The sequence below is a fragment of the Gouania willdenowi genome, chromosome 4, assembly GCF_900634775.1.
Source record: "Gouania willdenowi chromosome 4, fGouWil2.1, whole genome shotgun sequence".
NCBI lineage: Eukaryota > Metazoa > Chordata > Actinopteri > Blenniiformes > Gobiesocidae > Gouania > Gouania willdenowi.
This window is the reverse complement of record NC_041047.1, coordinates 8033496-8046845: the sequence shown is the minus strand read 5'-3', so window position 1 is coordinate 8046845 and position 13350 is coordinate 8033496. Positions and strand designations below refer to the sequence as shown.

General features: G+C 34.0%; 1 protein-coding gene across 1 annotated transcript; it reads right to left on the bottom strand.

Moving 5' to 3' along the window:
- Positions 1-74: 74 nt before the first annotated feature.
- mcoln3b (mucolipin TRP cation channel 3b) lies at positions 75-13289 on the bottom strand. Its single transcript, XM_028445205.1, has 14 exons — positions 13094-13289; positions 11836-12077; positions 11585-11752; positions 10133-10289; positions 9130-9193; positions 8929-9025; positions 8089-8188; positions 7889-8001; positions 6602-6751; positions 6424-6525; positions 3875-3997; positions 3584-3790; positions 2350-2480; positions 75-1125 (listed from the first exon to the last, which is right to left on the bottom strand). The coding sequence occupies exons 1-14, from the start codon at positions 13116-13118 to the stop codon at positions 1086-1088; spliced, it is 1719 nt and encodes a 572-aa protein (XP_028301006.1). The 5' UTR covers positions 13119-13289; the 3' UTR covers positions 75-1085.
- Positions 13290-13350: the final 61 nt, after the last annotated feature.

Here is a 13350-nt window from a genome sequence, read left to right as displayed (position 1 = left end):
TTTATTCTTTATTTTGTCTTGATTTTTTTTTTTTTTTTTTTTTTTTAGATAGATTTTTGATTAAGATTTTAAAATATTTTGGTCTTTTAATTTTTTTTTTCCAGTAGTTTATTTTATTATTTTATTTTTTTGGTCGTTTTCATCTGTAACTCTTTCAGAGCGCCTGTAAACTCCTCTTACACACATCACAGGTTTAGTTAGGCAGCGTTTTTTTGAGATAAAACAGGACTGGGAAAAAAGTTAAGACCAAAAAAAAAAAAGATAACCATACGTTTTCTACAATTATTATTATAATTATTCCACTGCTGGATCTGTTTTTTTCTTTTTAATTTTTTTTTGGCCCTAATCCTCTTCCATACAGAACAGAAAATACTATCGCAATGGAGACTTTTAAAGCGGAGCACTAATTAATCTCTCGGGTATGATTTAAATTTTTTTTTTTTTTTATATCTATCAGAGACTCATGGAGCTATTTGATTTGAATATTTTTCCTGTTTTTAACAATGTGCATCTCATTCTCGCAACGTGGGAACTTCTTTTACGTTTTAAGAATATTTTTCAGAGAATAACTAGTTTGTAAATGTTTCAACTTTTTATACTAATAGTTTCTCCTAAAAAAACCCCAAAAAAAACCAGGGGAAATAAAATCTCCAAAACAACATGATGTTTCATCTAATTTATTATATTTTATTTATTGTTCATGTGTATATTTACAGCAGGAGTGTCAAACTCTGGCCCTGCACTTCCTTAGATTTAAAACATCCGAGTGCAGACAGGAGATTAATGTTGTCTGGATCAGGGTAGAATCTCTAAAATATGTCGGACCTTGAGGACCCAGTTTGGACACTTCTGATTTACAGCATGGTTATAAAAGTGTATACAAAGCCTTTCTCAACCTCATATTTAGCTCTCGTGTGTCCTTATTTCATCAAAACTAATAGATTTAGATATTGTTATTAGAGATGTAAAAGTTTAAACAGAAATTAAATTCCAGATATAGTAATATTAAAATGGATGTAAAATAATTAACAGTGAAGACGAGGCAATAAAGTGCAAATACATTCCAAACATGCATCACAGACATGCTATGCCTCAGACGTTAACCTTTCTCCATGCCTTCTGCATCTGAAACACGAAAAACAGTTTTACTCAGTTTGTATTAACAATGTTATTACAATTTTAACTAGAATATTTGCATTTACTGAAGAAAATCAGAGTGACGATGCAGGTGCTGGCCTGTGTCGCATCGTTGGACACTGCATTAGCATTAGCCTTAGCCTATCATTAACTAAGCATTATCCTAGCATCAATTTAGCATTAGCATAATGATAGCAATAACCTAACAATAGCATTAGCCTCGCATTAACCTAGCAATAGCATTAGCCGACCATTAATGATGTCCTAGCATTAGCTTTAAGTTAAAATTAGCCTAGCATTAACATAAACCTAGCATTAACATTAACCTAGCAATCACATTAGCTTAACATGAACACTAAACTTGTATTAGCAATAACCTAGCAATAGCATTAACCAAACATCAGCATTAGCCTATCATTAACCTAGCATTAATTTAGCATTAGCATAACAGTAGCAATAACCGAACAATAGCATTAATCTAACATTGACCTAGCATTAACACGTACTTAGCATGAACACTAACCTAGCATTAGCATTAACCTAGCAATAGCATTAACATTAACCTAACAATAACATCAGCATGTGCCTTAACTTAGTATTAACCTAGCATAGCATTAGCCTTCTATTACCATGACCTAGCATTCGCTTTAACGTAGAATAAGCCTGGCATTATCATTAACTTAACAGCATTAGCCTAGCATTAACTTTAACCTAACATTGGCATTGGCCTAGCATTAGCATTATCCTAGCAATAACATGAGCCTAGCATTAACATTTACCTAGCAATAGCAATAACCTAACAATAGCGTTAGCCTAGCATTAACATTAGCCTAGCAATAGTATAGGTCTACCATTAGTGGTGCTAACCAATATTAGCCTAGCATTAGCATTAATCTAGCAATAACATGAACATTAGCCTAGCATTAACACTAAAACTAACCTAGCATTAGCATTAACATTAGCCTAGCATTAAAACTAAAAATAACCTAGCAATAGCATTAACATTAGCCTAGCATTAACACTAAATCTAACCTAGCATTAGCATTAACCCAGCAATAGCATTAACATTAGCCTAGCACTAACTCTAAAACTAACCTAGCAATAGCTATTTTTCACATTTTCTGCTTGTTTAAGGACAATAAAACTCAATGACAGTGATTGCAGTAACGTGTCATTCCAGTCCATGTTTGCTCAGACATGTACAGTAGTTACCTGTTGGACCAACAGTCAGAAAAGCAGTCGCTGCTCTCGTCAAGTCTGTAAAGTCCAGAGTTTGGCAGGTCGTTACAAGCCGACAGGAACTTCACGAGCTCAGTTGTCGGGAGTCCACTCTGTCGCTGTTGCTGCATTATTCAAGTTGCAAGGCAAAAATGAATAGTCAGTAAGCAAACCTGACATTATGATGTTAAACATTACAATGTAAGGGTGTCCCAATCCATACTGATAGCATAGCAGACGGGTATGAGATTATACAGTATCTGCCTGCATCTAAAATCTAACATACATTGATTTTATTGGATTTTTTTAGGTAATTTTTTACAGTTTTCCAATTTAATCTTTTAATTGTAGAATATGCTTATGTTTAAGGTTGAAATGTATGTAGCTCATTAATTACTACATTTTAATAAATAACTATTGTTTCCTGTTTGAGTAATATCACTTAATCAAGCCTTTGTAGTGTTCCACAATAAAAAAATAAGAAATAAAAGTATTTGGCTGTGTTGAAAATGGCATAATAACGTACTACTCATACTAAATCTGACATCAAAATGAGTATGTAGTGTGAAATACCTGAATGTATACTATATCGGGATATTTTATAAGTATGCACGGTGGGCACACTAGTCATACTGTACCACCCCATGATGCATTGCGAGTCCAGGGACCGGCTTCAAGCTAAAAATCAAACATCCCCTTTTCAAAATAAAAGCATCTTTTCTTGTCTTCCTTTAGTTTTTTAACACTTTTGTAAATAGGGCTCTTGTTTTTGAAGTTAACCAAAAGTTTTGTCAGTAGCACAATGGAGGGTCTCCAAAAATCTCTGAAATATGTTTCTGCAAGATTTATGGATCAAATGAGCACATGTTGATATTCTACTTGGTCACTTTCTCGCTTAAAATGTTTTCAGAACATTCAAAGATAGAGAATTAATGGCGATATTTAGCCTCAGTGTGATTCAGGTTTTTGTCGTAGGTTCGAAATGCATCTTGGGAAACTTGGAAGTATACTTCAGTGGGAACGGTCATCATCCTAATCCTACTAATAGTATATAGGAGACAGTATATACTCATTGAGTTTTAGTGTATAGTACAGAGTGTGCCATTTTGAACACAGCCTTTGCGATTCATGCTGATATATCGGACTGATATCGGTATTGTATTGAAAGTGAGAAAGTCGTATTGGGACACCCCTATTTAAAAAGCTTTGCTATAAAGAGGAGGATCACCTTAATGGTGTCATAGGTGTCCGTGATGATTGTGATGAAGAGGCTGAGGATCATGTAGATGAAGAGTGAGACGAAGCTGTAAAGGTAAACCCTGCTGAAGTACCACACCAGGCTGCTTTTCTGCTTAATGTTTTTAAAAGTGGGGTACATGTCGTCTCCGTTGATCAGTGAGAAGAGGCACTCCGACACCGTGTTCAAGGTGCGAAACTACAACAAAAGAGCAGAGCATCAGCTTTCTTTCCCCTCGGCTCAGTTACCTTTGAATGGCGTCATCTTTTCTTCTGTTGTTACCTTCTCGTGATACGGGCCGATAACGATCCAGCCGCAGAAGCAGTAGCTCACATAGATGATCCCAGCACAGCAGATGAAGCGGATAACATTTGGGAACGCTGCCCTCAGGGTCAGGATGAGAATCTGGGAATAGCAGAGAACACATAAAGTGAAGGAGGTGTTTAGCGTTCATTTAACGCTCAACTTGGGTGAACACTGATGCTGCGTTCACACCGGACGTGGCGCCTATTTTTGTGACGTGTGTGCCGCGCGAAAGCTTCCCCAGGATCAAAAATCATTTTCCTCATATTCGCTTCATATGTGCGTTTGAAGCAAATATAAAAGCGCGGCAAACCAGACTCTCTTTCTTTTCACCATCAACTATGGAGGACCTCAGTAAAATGAATGCTCTTTACCTTCTATGGAGACTGAAGTGCCGTCAATATACTTGACGCTGGCGTACCTGGATTCATCAGGTTAACCAGCGACGCATTCGGCCGATTCGGCTCCTGAAGAAATCAGTGAAACTGATTTCTTCAGGAGCTGCACCAAATCCTTCCTGGTCCCGGTAAAAAAACTGGCCGTGTCTTAGAGCTCCAGGTGGTAACGCACAGCTACGATTATTTTCTCCTACATGCTGAAATGGGTGACTAGACCGGTGTCCGTGTTGACGGCTAATTGACTTTAGCACCTGCGCGTCACACGAAACATTCGCTGGAGTTCAATATTTTCCACTCAGGCAAATGACAAATGTCACGGAAAATCGGGAGTGCGCATGCCGTGGCCAACGCTCTTGCAGCGCAGATCAGACCGCGCCGCCCAACAGCAGAAGAATTTGCCTCTTACCGCATCTATCCCATTGACTTTGTATGTAATCTGGTCGCGCAAACATTTTGTGGCGCGTCTGGTGTGAACGCATCATAGGGGTGTAAGAGAAAATTTGGCGATATATCGCGGTATTTCACAGCTGGATTATCGTATCGATCAAAAAATGTCCAAATCGTTTTTTTTTTTTAATCATGTTTTTTTAACGAAAAGCATTTAATTGTGCTAACATATGCATAGCACGTAAACGCCCAGTCACTAGGTGTCAGTGAACCACATTAGACCTTGTTAAACTACCTCACTCCTCAATGCATTTTAGCTGGAAGTTGTTTATTTTCATAAAACATACTGGGCACTTTTAGTTTTATAGATGTATGTGGTTACTTTTTTAAAAAAGAATTTAAGAACTTAACAGCATCACAATCTGTTGTAGAAGCAAAAATTTTACTTTTTTGAAAAATGTAATTTGACAGCTTGATAAACATAAAACAACTTGTTAGTTTACTTGTTCTCACAAGTAAAAAAAAAAAAAAAAAAAGGATTGTGTTTCACATCATTTTGTACTTGTAAAGAAGAAATTTGCATCTATTGATAAAGGGATATATCGTAATATATCATATTTTGACATGCTAATCGTATCGTCATTCATGGCAATGCACACCCCTAGTGAACACATTTCAAAACAAGAACGTAAACCTCCGCCAAGCACCAAATAAAGTGAAGACCTTGGAGCGACTAAACAAAAAACAGGTTTTTGAGAATTTTCCGTGCATAAATAAACAGAGATTTTTTTAATATTTGTCTTTAATAAATGAATTTGTTGGACAAATATACTGGCGCTAAACCTCTGCCAAAATAATGTGAAAGGTGATGTGAGTTTTCCTACATTGTAGCACTTCTAGCTTTGCTCAGCAAATGTGTCAGATTATTAGACAGAGGGGAAGTCGTATTAGGGCCACATTGAAATAAAATAGAAATCTGGGCTCGACGAGATTAAAGTTGTAATTTTTCGAGGATAAATTTAAGACTCAATTCTCAAAATATTGAGAATTTTAATCTTGAAATATTACAACTTTAATACAATTATGAATTTCACAAAATTACGAATTTGTTTTGCAAATATTACAGCTTTAATCTCGAAACATTACAACCTTAATTTAATAAAGTTACAGAACTATTCTCATAATATCACAACTTTAATCTTGAATTATTACGACCTCAATCTAATAAAATTGACTATTCTCATAAAATTACGACTTAATTCTTGAAATATTACAACTTTAATCTCAAAACATTACGACTTTAATTTAATAAAATTACAACTGTATTCTCATAAAATTGTGACGTTAATCTCAAAATATTTCAACTTTCATCTAATAAAATTATGACTTTCTTCTCATTCAATTACGATTATTCTCGAAATATTAGGACTTTAATGTAATAAAATTCCCTCTTTATTCTTGAAGTATTACAACTTTAATCTCGAAATATTACAATTTTAATCTCAAAAAGTTACTACTTTAATATAATACAATTCTGACTTTATTCTCATAAAACGACAACTCTATTCTCAAAATATTATGACTTTAATCTTGAAATATTACGACTATAATATAATAAAATTCTGACTATTCTCATAAAATTGCGACTTTATTCTTGAAATATTACGACTTTTATCTTGTAGTCCTCTGATTTCTTTATATTTTAGCGTGGCCCTAATACGCCGTCATAGTCTTTCTTTTTACATTGTACTTCCTGAAGAAGCTCATGTAGCGGAGCACTCCAATCCACACGAACATGGTTCCCGTGCCGAGGAAGATGCTGCACACGTCGTAGCTTGTGAGAGCCTGAAAAAGATCAGTTTCCAAAGATGCTGAGGACTTTCCTTAAAACCAACTCAGTGAGTGACTGACTCTGCTCAACCTTAGTCTGGATCTCAATCTTGAGGATGGAGCCGATGATGGTGAGGGTGTCACTGATGATGATGAGGATGTACCAACTGTTGATGAACTCCGACTGTTCTGACCAGGACATGTCTTGACTACAGTGCTTGCTGCGGTATTCAGTGTACTCCTGTTTGTGGAAAGTGGGCGAACAAATACATTTAAACTTCTACAGGACCAACGTGTGATTTATGAAACATTCGTATTTGTCCAATCCCAGCGTACAAATGATCGGGAGTTGATAAATACAACGGCTGAATTCAACCGTCATTAACCATCCTGTTTTGGAGGCCCCGCCCACTGAGGCCAAACAAGAAAAGTAACTTTTCCAAGATGAAAATCGGCATCTTCACATCTAAGTGGAAGTAAAACTAAGTTGTGCTTTTTAACAGTGTGAAAACTGGAATCAAAGAAGTGCATTAAACGCTCTGTTGAAGAGGATCAGCTACTGAGCAGGTGACGTCTGCCCCCCTGTGTGCGCTGAGAGATCCTGGAGACACACACTGATATATGACGTTTATATCGACCTCAGTTTGCACGCTTTAGGCAATAAATGTCACAATAAAGGAAATGAACAATCAAAACACTTTAAAAAAAGCCTTAAAAATTACTTAAATGTTGTCCCTTATCTGTGTTTGTTATGCCTTTATCACATTACTGATTAAATACTGCAGCGCATTTGTAAAAGTTTAAGGAACTATTTACATTTAAAAGCATGAATGAGGTCCTATTTTATAGGACCTTATCCACCCAGACAGAGCATTTTTTAATATTTAAAATTAATTTCATTTTGTATAATTAAATAATCTGTTTAGATCTGTTCTGAATGTGTGCTGAAGATTTCTTCTTGTTAAAAGGGAGTTTTTTCTCCCCACTGTAGCTGATACACGTTCATGTGGATTTGTTGGGTTTTTCATTTTTTATTAAGAATTTCATCTTTTGATAGCACTTCGAGATAACTATTGTTGTAATTTGCACTATATAAATGAAGTGGAATTGAATTTAATTGTCTGCTTATGCTTAAATGACAACTGAGGTTTGTTTAATACTTTATTTTCCGTCTCACATTTTCCTGTACTGAACCACAAATCCACACACTCAGATTTGTGTACACGAAGTCAGACCAGACGTGAGATTTGATCGTAGCGTACGATCACGTCAGAATTGATCAAATTCCGAAGCTTTGCGGGAATATGGTCAAACGCACGTCGTACGCTCGGTATCTGAACGTACGAACAGTTGATAAATGAGGGTCAATGATACTCACGTTCAGCAGCTGAAGCCCTTTGATGACCGAGCGGACGCACAGCGTGAAGGAGGTGAGGCACGTTATGATGATGACGCAGTCGAACAACACAGTCAGGTTAATGTTTTTAGCAACTAGAGAAGCAGGTAGAAAAAAAAGAGTCTGAGGCCTTTTATACTACATCTGTATCATTGATCTGTATCTGTAAATACAGTACTTACTGACACCTGATACCTTCCATTCTTTGCATTCGTTTATGTCAACATCATTTTCCAAATCCACTTTTATTCTACCGCTGTGCGCTTCGTTGTTGAAAGTGATCTATTTGGCAAAGAGACGTCGCTTACTGAATGTATCATTGAACATCTTAACCCCGGTTTGTAAAAGGCTGAGCAGACATTGTTGCATGTACAGTCATGGACTAAAGTATTAGTACCTCTAGAATTTTTCCACAAATTTACACCATTTCTGCCAGAAATAGTTGCAATTACAACTGTTTTGGATAAACACATGTATTTTTTCTTTTACGTGTGTTGAAAAAACGCAAAAATTTTCATAATTTTACACAACGCTTGGGTAAAAAAGGATTTATTCACAGTTTTAAAAGAGTGCCAACAATTTTGTCTGCTTCGTTTTTTTAATTTTGTGTAAAATTATGTACATTTTGGCTCCAAAAATACACAAAATGACAGCAAAAATACACAAAATGACAATAAAAACCAGCTAATATACAAGACAACAATAACACACAAAAATTACTCCGAAATCACAAAAAAACAAAAAACAATCTAAAAAAAAGTAAAATTTTGTCCAGTCCATTTTTGAAATTTTGTGTAAAATTACATAAATGTTGTCCTTTTTGTTGTTTTTTTTCAATACACATAAAGGAAATGAATACATGTATACCAAAAACATTTGTAATTGCAGCTATTTCTGGGAGAAATGGTGTACTTTGTATAAAAATTATCGGTGTGCCAATAGTTCAAGGTTGTACATTCTTTCAAATCTGTTTCAGAATTCAAGTCAGCAACTTAGGAATGAATGTTTAAAACAAAACGTACGGCAATGAAGAAGTCGTAGCAGTCTGGCAGCTCTCTGTGTCTCACCGTCTGCAAGTTAATGGATTTAAGAACGAAGGTGATCTTGACAGACAACATTCTGAAAGGAGAAAAATGTCAGACGCAGAAGAGAAAAATGTCAGACGCAGAAGAGCAGCACAAAAACTGAAACCGTTTGAAGAAGAACTTTCATTTTCAGCAAACCTTTTGAAATAGAGTTCTAAAAGTGGAGCTTCTGAGTTCACCATGGGAAAAACCTCCAGGCATTCTGGTAGAAGCAACACAAGGATTAAAACAATTCTATTGGTATTTAAACTTAATATGAGTTTTTATGGAGGTAGATTTGTGTCTTTATTATTCAATTAAAAGGAATATTTTCAATCAAAAAAAAAAAACGTTGCAATCAAAAATAAATGTTTTTATTCAAAGAAAAAGTGTTTTAATGCAATTATTTGCAAATGCATGTCATTTAGTGTTTTTTTTTTCTTATAGTTTTGTACAGTTTTTGTCATGATAATTTACTCCTATTTTGTGCATTTTTTAGATTGTAATATCTGTGTGTTATTGTCCCATATATTTGCAGTTTTTTATTGTCAATTTTAAAAAAAATAAATGTTATGTGTTTTTCTTATAGTTTTGTACATTTTACTCTCATTTTGTAGTCACTATAATTTTCTGTTATTTTGTATATTTTTCAGATTGTTTTGTGTGTTATTTTGGAGTAATATTGGAGTAATATTTGTGTGGCATTGTTGTCCCATATTTTAGCAGTTTTTGAGTCAATTTGTGTTTAGTGTTTTTTTTTTTTTTTAGCAATTGTGTTTTTCTTACAGTTTTGTATATTTTACTCTTATTTTGACATCAAAGTATATTTTTCTCTTATTTTGTAAATTTTTTAGATCGTTTTTTTTGTATTTTTTTTGTACATTTATTATTCAGTCAAAAAAAAACTTTTCAATCGAAGAAAAATATGTTCAAAAGCAATTATTTGGGTAACACACACACATATATGCAGTATATATATATATATATTTTTTTTGCACTTTAACACTTTTTTTCTTTAAAAATATGTATTCTTTATTGAAATGTTTTTATTAATATTGAATAATAAAAACACAAATGTACCTCCATAAGTTTTGCTTCACATCTATGATTTTAAAAAATACAGCAACAACCTTTGATTGAAAATAAAATACAACCTACTCACTATTTTCTACATGAATATCAATATCAAAGGTTTCATTTCCAGGGTAGATGGTCCCGTTCCTGTAGAACTCCTGACATAACATCAGAGGAGTGGAGATGCCGGCGTCGTCTTTGTCATATGCATGGTTACCCACGGTGATGTTGTGCAAAAGTTCAAACTGCACGTGAACAATGACACACAGATGAATGTTGGTGGGGGAAATGTTAACTGTCAAACCAAAAACAGATGAAGTGGGTGATGTCATCCAGTCATAAAAAACATAAATATAAATATAACACACACACAAACAGAGTCCAACAGCATGGATGACTGTATCCTGTCAGGCAGTTCTTGTAAAATTCAGGCAATCATTTACAGAAACTGCAGAAACACAAAGGCTAAATGCTAATGCTAATGCATTACTGGGTTGACCAAACATGGGCAAATCATTGTGTGCAGTCCCCAAAGTAAAAACACAAAATGACTCGAAATACACGCAAAATGACAACAAAACACACAAAAATTAAAAATGAATTGCCGACTAAAATAAACAAAATGAAAGTGGAATATACAAAACAATAAAAAAACACAAATATTACTCCAAAATCTCAAAAACACACAAAACAATCGAAAAAATGTACAGTGATGACAAAATGAAAGTATATGCAAAACTATAAGAAAAACACACAAATTAGTGCAAAAAACACAAAATGACAATAAAAAACTGCAAAAATATGGGACAACAATAACACACAAATATTACTCCAGAATTACAACAAAAACACACAAAACAATCTAAAAAATTTACAAAATAAGAGAAAAATATACAGTGATGACAAAATGAGAGAAAAACATACAAAACTATAAAAAAAAGCACAGAAAAATTATTAATAAAATACACAAAATGAAAATTAAAAAAACTGAAAAAATATGGGACAGCAATAACACACAAAACGATCTAAAAAATTTACAAAATAAGCGAAAAATTAACTGTGACGAGAAAATCAGAGTAAAATATAAAAAACTATAAGAAAAAACTCAAAAAACAATTAAAAAAAAACCCTGCAAAAATATGGGACAACAATAACACACAAGTATTACTCACTATCTACAACAAAAATACACAAAACCATCTAAAAAAACACACACACACACACAAAATAAGAGAAAAATATACAGTGATGACAAAATGAGAGAAAAAACATACAAAGCTATAAGAAAAGCACACAAAAATTATTAAGATAACACACAAAATGAAAATAAAAAAAAAAGAAAAAATATGGGACAACTTTAACACAAAAATATTACTCCAAAGTGACAACAAAAACACACAAAACAATCTAAAAAATGTAAAAAATAAAATAAATATATACAGTAACGACAAAATGAGAGTAAAATACACAAAACTAAATAAAAACAGGTATCGTCCCACCTTTAATCTCTTATATAGATATTAGTGTGAATTAAGCTCACCTGTTCTATAATGTAATATATGTGGTCGTAAACATCTGCCTGTCTGTAGACGGCGTATGTATCCATGCCTCCGTCTACGTAGTCTTTCAGAAACAGGTGACGGAACGTTGTCAGACTTTGCTCCTTAAACGTAACAACCATCTGGTTGCTGAGTCCAAACAACACCAACTACAAAAGGAAAAACCCATTTAAAGATAAATATAAATATGACTGGATGAAATTGGAGACGTTTAATGTCATGTTTAACTTGCCTGGATGGTGATTATTCCAATTTTAACAATCTGCAGAATGAGTTTCCATGGTTTTCGGCCTCGTGCGTGGTATTTCTCACAGGGGTTCATGAAGAAGTATTTGATCTTCCTTCGGAGGAACTCCACCTTGTTCTGATCATCTTCTTCTTCATCTTCTTCCTTTTCTTGCTGATGGTCACTAGCATGGGCAGGGTGGTCACATGTGCTGAACGGATCATAGATGCTGCTAACATCCTCCATTTCTAAAGGTTTACACATAGACATGACCAATGATTTTACTTCCAGAGCTCTACAAATCACAACGTTTATAGAAAATGTTGGACCAAAATTCAGACTCAGTCTCTACAGGCTTAAATGAGCAGATTTTAAACAACCGTCAACCAAATTTCTAGCGTAATCGACCGGTAATTTAGATTTCACTTCAGCCCACGGACCTCATGTTTGCCACCACTGAGCTAGAAGGTTATTGCTAAAAAGGCTAAAGTCACCTGATTTAATACGGAAATAAATGTTTTTTGCTGACATTTTTATCCAAACATTGCATTGCAACTCAGCCTAATTTTCTGCGGCTCCCAAATTGACTCTAAAACCACACAGAAAAACAACAAAAATTTACAAAATACGAACAATAAATAAATAAATTGACAACAAAAATAAACAAATTGAGTGGAATATACAAAACAATAAGAAAAACACACAAAAATGACTACAACAAAAAATATGGGACAATATAATGACAGATAAATATTACACAGAAATTACAAAATGACAATAAAAACATAAAACGATCTAAAGAAAAAAAACAACAAAAAAAAAAAAAACGTACTAAATATGAGAAAAAATAAATGATAACAAAATGAGAGTAAAACATACAAAACTAGAAGAAAAACCCACAAAAAAATATTTTAAAAATTAAAAATACAGAAAATTAAAATTAAAAACAGCAAAAATTTGGAACAACATTAGCACAAAAATGTAACTCAAAAATCACAAAAAGTTTAAAAAAAATTAAAAAAAAAACCCACACAATTCAATGTTGTAAGTTTTCACTTCATGTTTGCCACCACTGAGCTATAAGGTTGCTATAATCAACCTAAAGTCACCTGATTGAATACGGAAATAAATGTCATTTATTTTTATCCAAACATTGCAGTGAATAATACACAGTGGTTGGACTCAACATGTCAATCAACACAGTTTTCGTGAATAATCAAACATTTAAAATGTCCTTTTTTCTAACATTATAATTGAAGCTTACCTGAAGAACTACCAGAGTCCGACATTAGATAAACAGATTCCTTGTGATAAAATCTCTTTAGTTTTAGTCCTCGTGATGGTCACAAATCATGTTTAAATCTGCGATTGTTCGGCGAGCGTCACATAATAATAAACAAATAAAAATAATAAACCCGACACAACTTCCTGAGAATCCACCTGAGAGGCGTCAGCGCGAGACACTCTTACGCCGATTTGATTGGCTCAGGTACGACCAGTGACGTCAATAATTTTCATCCA